Raw genomic sequence first — 19,153 nt, 5'->3', positions numbered from 1 at the left:
TTGTGTCTGTCTTCTTTCACTTGGCATAAGGTTTTCTAGGTTCATTTATGCTATAGCATGTAATAGTACTTCATTACTTTTTATCAGTGAATATTAGTAATATTACACTGTATGGATATGCCACATTTTCTTTAGCCATTCATCAGCTGATGAACATTTAGCTTCTTTCAAGTCTTTAGCTATTATGCTATTTTGGGAAATGCTGCCATGAACATAATGTTTGCATGGACTAAACACTTCACATAACGCTCACAACAACCCTCTGAGATAGGTGGTATTACCATCATCATCTTCTTCATTTTAAAGTTGAGGACACTAAGGCAGAGAAGTTAAATAACTTGCTGAAGCTCAAAAAGGTAGTAAGTGGTGGAGTTAGGATTTGAATCAAGGTGTGGTGGATCACACAGGTAGTCCCAGCTACTTGGGAGGCTTAGGCAGGAGGAGCCCTTGAGCCAAGAGTTCAAGACCAGCCTGAGCAACACAGTGAGACCTCATCTCTTATAAAGAAAAAAAAAGAAAAAAAAGACAGCCTGATTCTATCCATATTCTTAACCACTAACAATGCTGCCGTATATAACTATATCTATAACACATTTTCTCTGTCCCTATTGCCACTACTTAAGAGACTCTCCTCAGGCTCATCTGTTTTATTCCAACAGCTTCCTCACTGTTCTCTTGGACTCTAGTCTTACCTTTCTCAAATCCATTCTCACACTGCCACCAAAGCACCCTTTCTAAAACATAAGTCAGACTATGTCCTGGCCCTTGCTTAAAGCCTTTCCATGGCCCATTATAATCTAAGCAGTGGATCAAATTTTTAGTGGCCACAGATTTACTTATTTAAATGAAATCTTGACTGATGGATTGCCTAGCTCTTTTGCTCAGCTGGAGTGGCATGGCATCATTGTAGCTCACTACAACCTTAAACTCCTGGGCTCAAGAGATCCTCCTACCTCAGCCTCCTGAGTAGGTGGGACAACAGGCACATACCACCATGCCCACCTAAATTTTTTATTTTGTAGAGACAGGGTCATGTTATTGCCCAGGCTGGTCTCAAACTCCTGGCCTCAAGTGATCCTCCCACTTTGGCCTCCCAAAGTGCTACGATTATAGGTGTGAGCCACCACACCCAGCTGTAAATCTTATATGGAAATCAAATCAGCATTATAGGTGCAAAAGCAGAGACAATCTTACTGAATACGAGAAAAAAGGGGGTTGGTTGAATATATGTGTGAGGAAAGCATGACCTCTTAGCCCTGCCTCATATACCATCTCCTCAGAGAAGACATCATAGACATTTCCATAGATATTTAGAATCTCTGGAATAATCTGAAAAACCACTAGCCCATCACCTACATAATGCTCAAAGAAACTATTAAATAGTTCTAGTTCCCTGATTATACCAAGTTGTTCCACGCCCTCGAGTCTTTACATACATCACCCATCAGGAAAGCTCTGGAAAGCTCACTTCCACTCAGTAAACTTATATTTGAAAACTCTGTTTAAACATTACTTTCTCCACAGGTCCTGTTCTAACCCACTCCTTAATCCAATAATTGTAAACACTGCTCACCATCCTGATCACATTCCGACTGTTGATGTCTCTTTTATTGATACAATACAGTACTCAAAACTGAAGATAACACTCCAAATATAGTGTGACTACCACCGAAGGTAAGACAGCTACAACCTTCTTACAGCAACCCTGAAATTGAGTTTATAATCGAGCAGCAAACTACTACCTAAAGCAGTTTGTCTCTTAATCTGCCAACAACACCAGGACAAAGTTTCCAGCTGCTTTCCCTTACACCTAGGGCAGAAACTTCCACAGGCCATGATTCATCACTTGAAACAACCTTGAAAAACTCTAGATCAATCCAACTAGCTGTGTTCTTCACTGCTGTACCTAGGCTGCCTGGTACAGCTAAAAAAAAAAAAACAAACCCATAAAATAAGCCACACGTAGAGTCCCAACAAATGTTAAGATATCTATCCAAGAGTTGCTAGACTCTGGATGCTGCCTATCAGTTCTCTGATTTGTCCCTCACGGGTTGAGTATTCCTTATTTGAAATGCTTGGGACCAGAAGTGTTTCAGATTTTTTCAGATTTTGGAATATTTGCATTATACTTACCGGTTAAGTACCCAAAATCCAAAATGCTCCAACGAGCATTTCCCTTGAGCATCATGTCAGTGCTCAAAAAGTTTTAGATTTTGAGCCAGCAGGGTGGTACATGCCTGTAGTCCCAGCTATTCGAGAGGCTGAAGGGGGAGGATTGCTTGAGTCCAGGTGTTCAAGACCAGCTTGGGCAACTTAGAGAGACCCAATCCAAAAATGAAACAAATAAATAAACAAAACATTTTAGGTTTTGGAGCATTTTGGATTTTAGATTTTGGGATTTGGGATTTTCAACCTCCTTCTTTCATTTCCTTTGGCAGCTATTCCCAAATCTCATCTCAGCATGCAAATTGTTTTCCAACTTCTTAAAAGATAGCACAGTCATGCACCACCATAAAGATATTTCAGTCAATGCCAGACTATACAATGATGGCAGTCCCACAAGATTATAATGGATCTGAAAATTTCCTATCACTTAGTGATGTCATAGCTGTCATAACATCATAGTGTATTTTTTAAAATAAATTTAGTGTAGCAGTGTTTGGAAGTTTACAGTAGTGTACAATAATGTCCTAGGCCTTCATATTCACTTACCACTCACTCACTGACTCACGCAGAGCAACTTCCAGTCCTGAAAGCTCCATTCATGGTTAAGTGGCCTACATAGGTATACCATTTTTTATCTTTTGTACTGTATTTTTACTGTACCTTTTCTATGTTTAGATACACAAATACCACCGTGTTACACAATTGTCTACAGTATCCAGTACACTAACATACTGTAACAGGTTTACAGCCTAGGAGCAACAGACTATACCATACAGCCCAGGTATGTAGTAGGTTGTGCCATCTAGGTTTGTCTAAGTGCACTCTATAATGTTTGCAGTATGACAAAATTGCCTAATGATGCATTTCTCAGAATGTAACCCTGCCATAAAGCAACACATGACTATACTAGGGAGCAAAACTCTAAACTTCAATCTCCCAAACTTCAGCATCACAAATATTTCTACAAACTCACCAGCCTGCAACTCCATCTCCACCTTCTTCCTTTCTACATGGCCCAAGACTGATGTTTCCACCTATGCACTAAAATGTAGCCTCTTGTATCTCCTTGAGGTATGCTCCATTAAATCTCACTCTCTCCCTTATACCTACATTTCTTTTGGTTCTCCTGGTTCTTTTACCTCAACATAAGCTGGAGGCTTATGTCAAATACATAATAAAAAGGCAGCACACACTCAAGCAAGACCCCCGCTAGCTACCACCCGACTCTTATGCTTTCCCATCATACTTAAATTTCCCAAGAGTAATTTTTGCCACTGGCCTTCAAAGTAGGAAGCTGATTTATATTTTAGTGGTTGCTCTAGGGATTACAATATGCATTTTAATTTATCCCAATCTACTTCAGGTTAATACCAGATTCAAATAAAATACAGCAACTTATTCCAACATAACTCCATTTCCTCAACCCTCCTTTGTGCCTTTATAGTACATATACATATGTTAGAAATCCAAATATAAAGTGTTGTAATTGCTGCTTTAAGCAATTTTATATGTCTTTTAAAGAAATTTAGAGAAGAAAAAAAATATACATTTATATAGTCTTTTACTTTTCCCTACACAGTTACCATTTCTGATTTTCTTCACTTCCTCCCATAGATAGGAGTTACCATTTGGTGTCATTTCCCTTAAGCCTGAGCACTTCCTTTTATATGTCTTCTACAGTAGATCTGCCAACAACAAATTCAGTCTTCGGTTATTTGTGAATATTTTTATTTTGTCGTCATATTTTGTCTTCATTAGTATAAATTTTTTTGTTTATGGGTTTTTTTTTTATTTCAGCAATTTAAATGTGTCAATACACTGTCTTCTGGTCTCCTTTTTTTCCTGATGAGAAGTCAACGGAAAGTCATATTGTTGTTATCCTGTATGTGATGAATCATTTTTCCTCTTGCTGCTTTCAAGATTCTCTTTGTCTTTGAGTAGTCTGACATTGATTTACATTGTATTAGATCTAGATGTGGATCTCTGTGTTTATCCTACTTGAGGTACACTAGAGTTTCCTGGAACTGTAGATTAATGTTTATGACACATTTTGGAAGTTCTTGGCCATTATTTCTCCAAGTATTTTCCCTATTCCTTTTTCTATGTCCTCTTCTTCTGGATTTCCTATTACAAATATGTTGGTATGCTTGATCTGGTCTCACAGGTCTCTGAGGCTCTGATTATTTATCTTAAATGATTTTTCTCTCAGTTCTTCAGATTGAATTATTTCTATTGATGTTTCTTCAACTTCATTGGTTGTATCTTTTGCCATTTCAAATCTGCTGCTGAACTCATCTAGTGAATTTTTCATTTCTTTTCAACTCTAGAATTTGCTTTTTGAAAAAACATATAATTCTTATTACCTTATTGAGATTACCTATTTGTTCTTAAAATGTTTGGTAGAATTCAGTGGTGACGGCCTCTGGGCCTGAACTTTTCTTTGTGAGTTTTGCTGATTACTACTTCAATCTCTGTACTTTGATTATATCTATTCAGACTATGTTTTCTTGAGTCAGTTTCAACAGTTTGTGTCTTTCTAGGAATTTGCCCATTTCATCTAAGTTATCTGATTTATTGATGTACAGTGGTTCATAATATTCCTTTATAATCATTTTTATTTCTCAAGGGGCAGTAGTAATGTCCCCTCTTGCATTTCTGATTCTAATTGAGTCTTCTCTTTTTTTTCCCTTGATTAATGTAGATAAAAATTTGTCAATTTTGTTGATCTTTTCTTTATTCTTTCCTTTTTTTCTCTCTCTCTTTCATTTTGAGGTGAGACAAGGTCTGCTGCCGGAGCTAGAGTTCAGTGGCATCATCATAGCTCACTGCAAGCTCCAAACTCCTGGGCTCAAGCAATGCTTCCACCTCAGCAGGAGCTAATTGTAAGGTGGATCTGCCACCACACTCAGATAATTGTTTTATTTTTTGAAGAAACAAGGTCTCGCTAGTGCTCAGGCTGGTCTCAAACTTCTAGAACTCAAGCAATCTTCCTGCCTCAGCCTCCCAAAGTGCTAGGATTATAGGCATGAACCACCACAGCCAGGCTATTCTGATGATCTTTTCAAAGGACCATTTTTTGGTTTCATTTGATTTTTCTCTGTTGTTTCTCTGTTCTCTATTTCATTAATTTCTGCTATAATCTTTGTTATTTCCTTCCTTTTGCTTGCTTTAGATTCATTCTTGCTTTTCCAGTGTCTTAAGGTAGAAAGTTAGGTTATTCATTTGACATCTTTCTAATTATAGGCAATTTACAACTATAAATTTTCCTCTAAGCACTGCTTTAACTGCATCTTATAAGTTTTATTATGTTATATTGTGTTTTCATTTTCATTCATTTCAAAGTATTTTCTCAATTCACTTTCGATATCTTCTTTAATCCATTATTTATTTAAAAGTGTGCTGTTGTATAATTTTCACATATTTGTGAATTTCCCAAATTTTTCCCTGCTATTTATTTCTAATTTCATCCTATTGTAGATGGAGAACATAATTTATATTTATTGTTATCCTTTAAGTTTATTGAGGTTTCTTTTATAGCTTAGTATATGGTCCATCCTGAAAAGTATTCTGTGTTTACTTGAGAAGAATATACATTCAGTTGTTGGACAGAATGTTCTATAGATGTCTGTTAGGTCTAGTTGGTGTATGATGTTGTTCAAGTCTTCTTTTTCCTTGTTGATCTTGTCTCATTGTTCTACACATTATTGAAAGTAGTGCACTGAAGCCTCCAACTATTGTCTGTTTCTCTGTCAGTTTTTGCTTCATGTGTTTGGTGCTGTGTTATTAAGTCCATATATGTTTTTAACTGTTATATCTTCCTAATGGACTAACCCTTTTATCATTATAGAATGTCTCTCTTTACCTCTAGTAAAAAGAAACAAAGTCTTTTTTGTTTTAAAGTCTATTTGGTCTGGTATCAGGATAGCCACTCCAGCTTTCTTGTGGTTGCTGTTTGCATGCTATATCTTTTTCTATCCTTTTACTTTCAATCTACTTCTATCTTTCTTTGAATGCAAAAATGAATACTAAAGTATATCTCCTGTAGACAGCATGCAGTTAGGCCAGGTAGTCTTAAAAACATTGCCTCTTCATTAGACCATTCAATTCACTTACATTTAATGTTATCACTGATATAGTTGGATTTGTCTGCCATTTTACTTTTTATTTCTTATGCCTCATGTCTTTTTTGTTCCTCTATTCCTCTATTACTTCCTGCTTTTGCACCAAGTGAATATTTTCTAATGTAGTATTTCAATTTCTTTAATGCTTTTTTTCCACTATAGATTTTAAGGGTTGTGTTTTTTTTTTTATTGATTGCTCCAAAGTTTACTATACACATTTTTATCTTACTTAAATGGGCTTTCCATTTATGCTTAATTCCAGTAATATACAAAAATATAACTCCTTTATAGGTCTATTCCTTTCCCCTTACTTGTAGTATTACCTTATAAATATTATTAATATATCTATTAATATTATAAACCCAATAACATACTGTTATAGTTATTACTTTACCATCTGTAGTGATTTCCTTAAGCCAATGCAGTTTTTCTTCTACGCACCTCCTTTGTGCTATTAGCAGATATGTTACATATATATTACATTATAGGCCTACCAATACATTATATACATATTATTTCATTCAATTACTCTTTAAATAGGTTAAGAAGAAAAAATATGCATCTCTTCTTTTACAATTATAAGATTACCTTTGCTGATGTCACTTGCTTTTAGCCTAAAGAACTTCTTTTAGTGTTTCTTATCATTGTTAGGTGGGTCTGTCAGCAAAAAATTCTCTGTTTCTGACTACTTGGGTAAGTCTTTATCATACCTTCATCTCCGAAAGATAGTTTTGCAGGATGTAGATGTTTCGGTGTTTTTATCTTTGAGCACTTTGGTTTTTTGTTTTTGTTTTCTAGAGACAGGGTGTCATTCTGTGACCCAGGCTGGCATGCAGTGGCATGATCATAGCTGAAGCCTCAAACTCCTGAGTTCAAGTGATCCTCCTGCCTCAGACTCCTGAGTAGCTGGGAGTTTAGGCATGTGCCACCATGCTCAGCTAATTTTTAAAAAAAATTTTGAGACAGAGTCTCACTATGTTGCCCAGGCTGGTTTTGAACTCCTGGGCCCTGATGATCCTTCCACTTCAGCCTCTACTAGAATTACAGGTACCAGCAACCACATCCAGCTCTTTGAGCACTTTGAATATGCTATCCCATTGCCTTCTGGGCTCCATTGTTTCTGCTGAGAAGTCAGCTGCAATTCTTATTGAGGTTTCCTTTAAGTGATGTGTCATTTTGCTCTTACTGTTTTTAATATTTTCTCCTTGTCTTTGACTTTCACCATTCTCACTATGATGTGTCTGTCTGTGCATCTCCTTTCGTTTATCCTATTTAGATTTTGTTGCGCTGCCTAAACAGATAGGTTATTGTTTATCAATCAATTTGTCATGTTTTATAGCCATTACTTCCTTCCATAATTTTTTTGCTCCTTTCCCTCTCTCCTCTCATTCTGATACTTCCATTATGTATATGTTGGAACACTTGATGGTGTCCCACATTTCACTGAGTCTATGTATTTTGTTCTTCATTCTTTTTTAATCTTCGTTCTTCAGCTTGCATAATCTCTATGAAACTATCTTCAAGTTTGCTTTTTCTTTCTTTTGCCAATTCAAACCTATGGTTCAGCCTCTCTAAAGAACTTTTTATTTAGTTATTTTACTTTTCAACTCCATAGGTTGGCTCTTTTTTATAACATCTCCTTATTAATATTCTCTATTTGAAGTGATATGATCACCATACTTTCCTTTACTGCTTTAATTTTGAGTCCTTTTATTTCTGTGAACATGTTTATAATGGCTCCTTAGTTTTTTTTTCTGATAAATCTGACATCTGGTCTCTCTGACGGGCAGTTTCAATGGCCTGCTCTTTGTCCTACATATCTCATACTTTCCTAATTCTTTGCATGCTGTGTAGTTTTTTGTACTGTTGTTGGAAACTGGACGTTTTAAATAATATAGCACCTCTGGGTACTAGTATATCTCCCATCTCCCTCCCCTTTCTGGGGCTTGTTATTTGCTTGTTAATTTGTTTAGTGACTGGCTGGATTCTTTTAGTGATGTTTATCCCTCCATATACACAATGTTCAGCCCCTTATGTTATTCCTCGGGGAGAAACAGCTTTGGTATGCCTACAGTTACTCTGGGATCACAATGAGTTTGCTAGGACTTTCTTCCTCTCTTTTACTAACTATACCCAGCTGTTAAACTCCACTAATTAATTGCTCACTGATTGCTCTATTGTTTTGAACAATGCCCTGGGTCTACAAAGAACACAATCAAATTCTGGTTCCTTTGAAGGAATAGTTTCCAAGATCAGTATTTTATTTTTCTTCTTCTGACCTCGAGAAAGCTCTTCCCAGATGTCATTCCTGGTTCTCTCCAGCAAACTAGCAGACCTACAGTTTACCCTTGTCACGAATCTCCTCTCAAATACCTTTTACCACAACCTCCACTGTTCTTGAGAGTGCATTTGGGCTTGAATTTCTTCCTCTCTGTTGCAAATGAAGTCTATTCCATTGGTAAGAAACTAAGAGCTACCTGTTTTATGGTCTATTTTACCCCTCAGACAAATTCTCTGAGTCAGAGCTCCGGAGCTGAGTATGGGGGCAATGGCAAATTTCTCTCTAAGTGATATTCCCACTAAAGGAGCTGAGAGTTCAGCAGAAGGAGGGAGAGACATCAGCATGGGGTCCTCTCAGCTTGCCTCTCCTGGCATGGTACCACTATCTTATGACACAAGGCAAGAGAGATCTGGGTCCCAGTATTCTCAGCATGCCACTATCAAATCCCACAAGTTGGGCCTCAGCAAAAGAAGGAAGCCCTCAACTCTCTACTGCACTCCTCTAGGACTCAGCCTCAGCAACAGATAACTGGGTGCAGGATATGAAATACTGATGCCCTGATCCTCCTAGAAAGAAATCTGTCTGCCCAGGTGCTAGGGGAGAGTGGGAGGAAATGACAAGTAAAAATTATAAGAGATCATTTTTTTGGAATAAGCACTAGGCCCCAACAGACCAGACTAAAAATCAAAATGGAGTCACTCATGCTAAAGTTCCAAACCCAAACTAAGTTGTTGTCTGACCTTCTGAGAAATCAGGAAAAAGAGATAACAACTAATTTCCCAAACAAGCCAGTTTAAAATCTTTAATTGGCATGAATGAATGAAGTTCCCTCTGCTTTTAATACTTGCACAGAAAAAAAAAATAGTCTGAAGTAACTTGATGTTTACTACCCAGTTAATTTTCTCTTGTTCTATCTAAAAGTACTAATACATTCTTTGTTCTTTGCTTCTGCTTTCTTCAGCTTTTCTGTCTATAAAGCCAACCTCTTCTGCTCATCATTGAACACTTATTCTATTTTATGGAATGAAGTGTCGCCCAATTCTAGAATCCCAAATAAAGTCAACTGAAGCTGAGCGCAGTGATGCCTGTCCCAGCTACTTAGGAGCTTGAGGCACGAGGATCCCTTAAGCCCAGGAGTTCATCCAGCCTGAGCAACACAGTGATACCCTTTCTCTTCAAAAAACAAAAAGAAAAAAGTAAACCAAATTGAGATCGTCAAACTAAATTTGTTGTAAGTTTTTCTTTTCATAGGAGGAAGCCCTGCGTTCTTGGCTGCAGGAGGACTGGAATCTCTACATTGCTGAGCTAGGAAGGGGGAGGGATAGAGCAATATTGGTTCAAATATTACACTCTCTTGTTTATTTCTGAATTTTCATAGATGTTCTTGAATAAATGAGTCTTCATTTGCTGTCGTCTGCCCTTAGGACTATTTCCAGAGACTTGAAACGGCTGGGTTTTTTTCTTTCATAGTTTTTACCAGTTTCATTGGGAAACAGGTCAGCAGCTTCTGGCAACTTTCATGCCAGAAGCTGATCTCCCATTCGTTCTTTAATGTGAAGGTAATAAGCAAGCACAGTGCTAGGGCTCTATATATGCTGTCTCATTTCATCTTCACAACTATGAGGCAAATTTTACAGATTTTACCTTTGGCAGACCTTGAAACTGAGTCCCAGAATCATTTACTAATTTGACAAGCAAAGAGCAAATAGGTGGCAGAGATGTGATTGAAACCTAGGTCTAATTAACTCCAAAGCCTGTGTTCTTGACTAAGCTCTTCCTTTCACCTTTAACAGACAGTTTTAAAAATCAGAGCTCATGAAGCAGTCTATCCCTGTGCATAATTTCTTTAGGCAGGCCGGGAGAGGTGGCTCACGCCTGTAATCCTAGCACTCTGGGAGGCGGAGGCGGGTGGATCGCTCGAGGTCAGGAGTTCGAGGCCAGCCTGAGCAAGAGTGAGACCCTGTCTCTACTAAAAAAAATGGAAATAAATTATCTGGCCAACTAAAAATATATATAGAAAAAATTAGCCGGGCATGGTGGCGCATGTCTGTAGTCCCAGCTACTCGGGAGGCTGAGGCAGTAGGATCGCTGAAGCCCAGGAGTTTGAAGTTGCTGTGAGCTAGGCTGACGCCACGGCACTCACTCTAGCCCAGGCAACAGAGCGAGACTCTGTCTCAAAAAATAAAATAAAATAAAAAAATTTTTAAAAAAAATTTCTTTAGGCAATACACTACCTTCTTCCATTTTCTTCTTCATCTGGATCTTTTATATTACCATAACAATTAATTAATAATACTAATAGAATATTTTGTGTTACTATATATTATACAATGTGTTATCATATATAATTACATATTTCCTTTTAAAAATAATATTATCCAAAGTACTATTTTGTTTGCTCATCCCTTGAACTACATTCACACAGAGTCCATGACCAGGGGATTGTTATCTCACCTGTACTTTTAAAATCTGCTTTTCTAAAGAATATAGATCTGATGTGCCCTGTGTTCTCTGACCATTATGAACATTAAGATGACATGGTCTTTTGTCTCCCAAAATTACTATTGTTTCTCAACCAATAAATGTCTTTCTATGAGATAAAATAGGTAGTTCAGGATTTGGGAGATGTTTTGCTTTTTTTTTTTTAAGAATAAAACTTGTAAAAAGGTATCTAGATAATGAAAGTAGTCCGTTTGCTTTTGTGTACAATTGTGATCGGAATTGTGGCAGTTTCATCATAACTTACCCATGTCAGGCTGTAGTATACTCTCCCATAACATGATTGCTATTTCTCTCTCCAAATACCCTCTATTATGCTTCTATTTTATGGTTCATGGACTTCCATATAACCATGTCCTCCAGGAAGATTTCTTTGATCTCCAAAAGTTAATCACACTGCCATCTGCACTACTGCTCTCACCTATACAGAGTTTTACAGTTTCTGTTCTCATGGTCAAAGTAGTATGTTGATTTCTATGTTTGTCTTCTGCCAGATTTCTTCATGGAGGGAAAACCAGTGTCTTAACGGAGTCAGCATCTCCAAGACACATGACTGCCATATAATTGTCATTCATATTGAAAAATTCTACTATATCTTCTTGACATACAATGCTATTCTTCAAACCTTTTAATGCTTTCATTTCTTTGAAATAAAGTATCCCCTCCCACACTATATTCTTTTTTTTTTCATGTTAGACAGGTAATATGCCAACATTGTCACAAGGTTGGAGGAGGCCAAAGCCCAATCACCATGCTTATGAACTACAAAAGGATCCAGACTATATTCTAATTATAAATTTCATTCCATCACATTAGCTTTGACACAAAATAAACACATATGTGAAGAAAATTAAGGCTAAAATTAAGAAATGAGGATACTTCATTTAAAAAGGACTAGCACTTATCATGAAGATACTTAGAAACAAAAAATATTAGATTGCTGGGGAAAGTTTAAGCCACACACACCAAAAAAATCTCTGTAGCCACAATCAACCAGTCATTAATAAGAAGATTCCATTTTAAAGGTAATTCTATGCTTTTAAATAAATTTTAAATTAGTATTCACATATAAATACAAATATGAAATAAATGTGACATTAAAAACATGAATAAATATGAAATTAAAAACAAACCCCCAAATAAATTAGATAAACATAAAGTATATAAAAACTTTCTCTATAGTTAGTTGCCAAAAGAAAAAAAAAAGATATGTCAATTTAGATTTGAAAATTTACCCTTTACTTCTACTTAGTTCTGTTTGTCACTGTTAAAAAAAAAATTGTGAGTTCAAGACCAGCCTGAGCAAGAGTGAGACCCCATCTCTACAAAAAAAAAACCAGAAAAATTAGCTGGGCGTGGTGGTGTGTGCCTGTAGTCCCAGCTACTCAGGAGGCTGAGGCAGGAGGACGGCTTGAGCCCAGGAGTGTGAGGTCGCAGTGAGCTATGATGACACCACTGCACTCTAGCCTGGCCAACAGAGCAAGATCCTGTCTCAAAAAAAAAAAAAGTAGTTTTTTTTGCCAGTTTTTACCACCTCAAAAAGTCAGTTGTCAGTAACAAATCTCTTGCTTATTTGTTGTACTAAAACAAATGTTGTGCTAAAGCTAAGTGTGAGAGAAAAAAAATAGCTACTAAAGGCAAAACCTCCAAAATTACAAGAATCATCAAGGGGAACTGTGAACACATGGTAAGGAATATAGTTACATGTTATATTTAAACAAAGTGTAAGGAATGCATTAGGGTGAGATTGCTCCAAGCGGAGCATTCTCGCACCACAGAGCCTGGCACACTTGGTAACCTCAGTTAGAACCTGGAAATAGGAAAGACCCTCAGTTACATGTTCTGAAAGGATGTTTGTTTTTGGAAATCTTTAACCTCAACTGTCAGCACCTGATTGAACCAAACAAAACACCTTTGCTAAGGAAACAAACATGTTGGGGAGATTTTACTAGGTTAATCAAAACAAATTAAAATTACTGTGTTGATAGAAAATGACAGGACTGAAGGACAGCATCAAGTGACAGCTGCTCAAGTGACAAAGGCATTGAACAGCTATTTTAGGTTTGCCATCGGGTGCTCAATAGCTGTTTAAAGAATGCAATAAATGTACTTACCAAATATTTCCCCTCCACTAGCATATTCTGTCACCAGATAAATCATCCGTTCTGTCTCCATAACCTGGTGCAAAGGCAGGAAAGTGACAGACAGTGACACAAATGACAGGCCGATATCACAGGAAGAGAAACTAATGAAACCTCTTTTGTCATTTGAAATAGTAATAACCACTACCGCTTAAAGAAAATTTAAAACATTTTGGGAGGAATAAATATAAATGTTACTAAGAAGAAAAGGAGAAAACAGATATTTCTCCAAGTTCTTAAAAGTAGGAAACATTTACTGCTTGAGAGAGACAGTCCTTTTGTTGTTCCATCAGGTCTCTGTAATCTCTTAAGTTCCATAACACTGAGAAGCAAAGAAGCTGTCAAGAACCAGAACTTACAGTTCACATTCAAGACCAATCACTTGAACCTCAAAAATGCCCCCTGAAAACCCAACCAAAACAACAAAGCTTTAAGGAAAATAATAGGAATCACTTAAGAACTGCAAAGAAATCATATATGGCTTTCTTTTTAAAACTGAAATAACAAATTTCTTTTCCACTGCCCATTAATTTAAAAAAGGGAACAATAATTTAAAATAATCAATTTTTTAAGTAACAAATTATTTATATTTTGTCTTGGTCCCTATTTTGCTACTTTATTTTTAATTTGCTATAATATGTTGTTAGTCCTGTCTTCCCTTTCACCTTTTCCATCAAACATTTTTTAAAACAATATATGTGCCTACGTACACTCGTTATAAACATCAGAAATACCTAGTATATAAACAAAAGACCAAAGATTTTCCTCTTCCCAACCCCCTCCATCTGACTCTCCAGAGGAACGCTGTTAATAGTTTATTGTATATCCTTCTAGAACAGTGCTGTCCAATAGAAATATAACGTAAGCCACATATATAATTTTAACTTTTCTAGTAGCCACATTTAAAAGAAAAAAGAAAAAGGTGAAAATAATTCTAATAATATATTTTATTTATCCCATGTCTAAAATATTATAATTTCAACAATCTTTAAAAATAGTAAATTGCTTCAGTTTATACATTTACATCAATTAAAATTAAATAAAATTAAAAATCCAGTTCCTCAGTCACTCTGGCCACATTTAAGTACTCAACAGCCACATGCAGCTAGTAGCTACCACTTTGGACAACACAGTTCTAGACACTCACTGTACAGTTAATTAATTAATTCCCAGTTACTTTTATATTTATATGTATTAATGCCATATAACAACATTATGTATTATAATATATAGATCTATCTCTTCTTTTTAATGGCTTCATAGTATTCCATTGTATGAGTGCATATTAATTTAATTTTCCAGTCTAATAGCTGTTGTCCTTTTTTGTTCTCTTTTCAAAAATTCTCTATATACTGGTGATATTAGCCTATGTATTGATTCTGTGCTCTCTCTCTCCACATGTTGATTTACATGACAAAAAGTAAATGCTTTAAATACATGCAAGTGTTTAGAAAAAAAGAAAGAAAAAAACAAATGTCATATTATATACGTCTTTTGTACTACCCAGGTCTTTTACTAACTGCAAATGTTCTTTTATTATTAGACTTTTCAGGAGTTCAAAAACTGTTGTTTTATATACAGTTATCTATATTTGTTCACTCTATAAACCTGAAGAGATGAACCTGAAAACTACCTTGATACCATATGATGACAATTTGCTAGCCATTCACCTTGGCAGCTCAGAATTTCCCATTAATAATACTAGCTGCCAGAAAGCAAAATTAAAGTTTACAAGGAGGCATTGTTCAAAGCCAGGGCTAGAACCATGTAAATTCTTACAGGCTAATGAAATACTGGGTAAGAGAGGCAAACTCACAGAATTTGGTTATAAGGTTAATACCTACAAGTTAACCAACCTCTTGAGAAAGGTCAGCCTAAGCCCTGCAATTATATAAAGATGACTTATTTTAAAAGGTGAGGTCAAAAAGTTTATTCAGTCTACCAGGATAGGAGGGAAGACGAGGTTAGACACTTGTGAGCTCAGACACAGGTCTTCAGGCAATACCAGGAAGTTTTCACAGGTTTACTTCTGGGGCAGAACATAGGTGTTGTTAAACATAATTTAGTCTGATAAATTTCAACAGGTCTGCTCCTGCTGACCTAATTCATTTCATTATGTGAGCAGCTGATGCCAGGGAATGCTAAAGCTGTAGCCTTAACCACACATACTAACATCATGACATGTTTTCTTTTCCATAAACGTAACAGGCTATGAAAGCTTGCCCACTGTGCCTTGGGTGTGCTTTCTCCGCTCTTGCACATGGTCCCATGTCTGGGCCAGTAGCCATTTACTGCAGACTAACAGCAGCAAATGAACTGAGTGGGTGGCCACTTCCTCCAGAACTAGGAGATGGCTGTTCTGGCAGAAAGCAGCCCGTAGAGCTGGCCCTGTACAGAGGCAGAGTTTGTGGCTGCCAACACACTGCAATTTGAGAAGCACCCCAAAGCCCCACCTCTCCCAAAATATCTCTTCCACCAGCCTGCTAAGGCAAGATCCTCCCTTCCTATCTGGCTTGAAATTCCAGCCATCAGATTTACTGCTTTTGTAGTGAGGATAGGGAATTATTTTGATGATGGCATGAAATATGCATATTTCTTGGGAAAGTAAGAAAACTAAAATAAAAATCTCTCCCATTACTTAGAAACAGTCTCTTGATTGTCAAAATAATTCAATGCTACCTTTGAAAACTAAGTCCAGGACCTTATTAGAATAGAAAAGAGGTAGGTTTTAACTGATGCAAGAAGCAATAGCAATACTTAAAATATCCTTTGTCATCACAATTCATAATATGACCTCAGAAATTAGTATTTTAATGATGTTGTAAAAATAATGTTATATTCATCTCTATCTTTTCACCTGTCTAAATTCTGTCTTCCTTTTGGATTTCCCATCCTGTTTTAGAATTCTGACCTAAATAAAATAAGTTCTCATCATCTTCTGAATAATCTTTTTGCATAATTCTTGCTAAGAATGGCATCAAGTTTTAAAGAACAAATTAAAAAGACCTACCTGGGTAAGGCAAAACATGAGGATACTAACTACTGAGTGGGGAATAGAAGGGTGGAGAATATAATAGGATGATCACATGAACATAGCAACAAAAAAAGTTGCAGATGTTAACCCACCCACATTTTCTTCAAAGGCAGCCATAGATACAACTGACCATTCTAGGTTCTTCGTAGCCATTCACTACACCACTACATGGTAGAGCCTAATGATCCTACCTGGTAGAGCCTGATGATATGGGGGTGGCAAAGCATCTTCATAATTTGAACTTCCCGAAAAATCTTCTTCAAGTTTTCTTCATCCAGCTGAGTCTTATCTATGATCTTGATAGCAACCTGATAAAAGAGGAGGAAAATTTACTCTGATGCATTATTAAAAGCGGTTTACTGGCCAGGTGGGGTGGCTCATGCCTGTAATCCTAATACTCTGGGAGGCTGAGGCAGGAGGATAGCTTGAGGTCAGGAATTTGAGACCAGCCTGAGCAAGAGCAAGACCCCATCTCTACTAAAAATAGAAAAAAATTAGCCAGGCATGGTGGTGCATGCCTGTAATCCCAGCTACTTAGGAGGCTGAGGCAGGATCATTTAAGCCCAGGAGTTTGAGGTTGCTGTGAGCTAGGCTGATGCCGCTGCACTCCAGCCCAGGCAACAGAGCAAGACTCTGTCTCAGAAAAAAAAGCAGTTTACTAAGGAAAATTAAATCCACTTTAAAACATTATATTCCACAAAATACAAGCTGCCAGTACGTTGTTTACAGAATGTCCATGAGAAAAATTAATTTACCCCTTAAAAAAGACAGAAAATGGATTCCTAGCAAGTTGGTCTCAAAGGAACAGACTCCAAAAGCTAATGGCTCTTCTGCCATTTCTTAAATTGCTTATACAGTAAAATCCCATGACAAAACACTTCATTGCTCCATAGGTGTGGTTACAGTCTGGGTCAAATCATATTCCAGTGCAGAGAGTGGTGTGTAGGGCCTCTCCTTAAGATAAGAATGTTATATCATTAAGTACACGTTTTAGTAAGGTTCTACCAGAACTTTATAGGGGCTTGCCACATCTCACCAGGTGCTTGTATAACTCACTAGTAGTAGCAGTAGTAGTGGTGGTGGTGGTGGTGGTGGTGGTAGTGGTGCTGATGTTGGGGCGGCAGCAGGAGCTCCATACACTGAATGTTTATTATGTGCCAGACATAATACTTGGTGCTTTGCAAGTACTAACTCATTTAAACCTCGTAACACCTACATTATTATTAATCTTGTTTTATGAAGATGGAAACTGAAGCACACAGAGATTAAGTAATTAACCGAAGATTCCCAGGCATCTTGGCTTTAAGAGTCAAATTCTTAACAATAATAAGAATCTGAAGGTATTTCTCTACCATTCATACATGGCTTCAGCATGAAACATATCTTTCCAATATGCCCGTTTTTTTAAAGATACCCAGCAGCACATACATTTTAAAGCAGAATTAAAGATGAGGGACTTTTTAGAATCTACTAAATCTCAACTTTCTCATTATTCTCAGTGAAATACTTAAAACATTTGTGTTGCCTCCAAATATCTCTGTATCTCAGTTTCAATTACTTAATCAGTATGTAAGTAGTATTAGTAGTATTAGATGAGGGACCTGGAATAGGTAAATTCTAGTCCCCTCCAATTCTTAAAACGTTAAGATTCTATATACTGAGAGAGGGAAAGGAAACTTATATGGCACTTAATGAAAGAAAAAAGAAAAACCAGAGAAGCAAAATTTCAACAGTAAAAATGTTTAGCTCAGAGAAATAAAGACTGTATGGAGCCATACATGGTAAATTGGTTATTCAAATATATGAATGACTAGCATAAAAAGAATTTTATTTGGAGTTGTTTGACATATTAGAATTAGGACTAATGGGAGAATGACATAGGGAGACAAAATTTCAGCTGGATTCAAAGAGCCTTTAAGCCCTGTCTAATGATGCAATGAGTTGAGTTAAAAAAGATTAACCAGTTACCGCCTGAACTTCAAGGAGCTCACAGTCTAATTAGAGAAAGAGGTGTGAAACATAACAATACAGCACTGTAAGTACAATCAACAGAGCTATGTACCAGGCATAACAGTAGAACAGAGATTGGTGAATGACCTTCACCTGTAGGAGAGAGGTAGACACAGGGCAAGATGTCACAAAGAAGGCAAATTTGACTATAAAAAGAATTGGAGTAGGCAGAAAAGAAGGTAGAGAATTTAATGAGGAGAATCTCACCAGCTGCTTCATCTCCTATAAGAAGTCTTGAACCACATGACCCTTGACCACTAGCATTTCTATGTGTCCTCATTTTACACCAGATCACGTATAGGACCTTAACTCCAACAACTGGTCTGGCATTTGTTCCTGCTTCTCTCAGGACAGCTTTCAAAACAAACACACAAAAAATCATGGTACAAAACGTCTCTTTATAGAACCAATAGCCAGGTCTTAATAGTAATTATTAATGAAATCTTACATGTGAATAGCATCTTGCAGCGTATTCCTGTAACAAGCAGGCATGTGCCCACGGCAGAACTTCCAGATGGAAACGGGTTATAAGCAATGATGATCACCTCCGGTCTCAAGGAGCCTCACTGGTTTACCTCAGAGGAAATAGCACTTTCTATCCATTCCACGATGTACAAGAAGTTGGGAAGCAATGCTAGGATTTGCTGATCTTAACAACGGGTCGTCAACTGTCTAAGGACTGTGCCTGAAATCCCCCACCTCTGCCCACACCCTACTAATTGATGGCATGTACAAAGTAACTGGGGGAAAGGAGTAGCCTTCAAGGCAACTGACCAAATTTTTGCACTTTCTCCTCTCCAAGAGAGTGCTGGGTCACACCGTAATTGAGGGAGTCAGACAGCGGGGCCTCCCTGATTCACAGTGCACTCACTCCGAATTCTGCCAGCATTCTGTAGCAATA

General features: G+C 37.1%; 1 protein-coding gene and 1 pseudogene across 7 annotated transcripts in view; both read right to left on the bottom strand.

Moving 5' to 3' along the window:
* SIK3 (SIK family kinase 3) overlaps positions 1 to 19,153 on the bottom strand; it is a 231,255-nt gene that overhangs the window by 86,749 nt on the left and 125,353 nt on the right. For all 7 annotated transcript variants that reach the window (XM_045556413.1, XM_045556417.1, XM_045556414.1 and 4 more), the window contains exons 2-3: positions 16,434 to 16,550; positions 13,182 to 13,245 (exon numbers count right to left, since the gene is read on the bottom strand). In XM_045556413.1, the coding sequence (XP_045412369.1) occupies positions 13,182 to 13,245; positions 16,434 to 16,550 (181 nt within the window). The remainder of the gene's footprint in view (positions 1 to 13,181; positions 13,246 to 16,433; positions 16,551 to 19,153) is intronic.
* LOC123643165 lies at positions 11,758 to 11,841 on the bottom strand (annotated as a pseudogene).

Source organism: Lemur catta, chromosome 7 (genome assembly GCF_020740605.2).
Source record: "Lemur catta isolate mLemCat1 chromosome 7, mLemCat1.pri, whole genome shotgun sequence".
In the NCBI taxonomy this organism is placed as follows: Eukaryota; Metazoa; Chordata; class Mammalia; order Primates; family Lemuridae; genus Lemur; species Lemur catta.
This window is presented reverse-complemented; position numbering and strand designations above follow the sequence as displayed.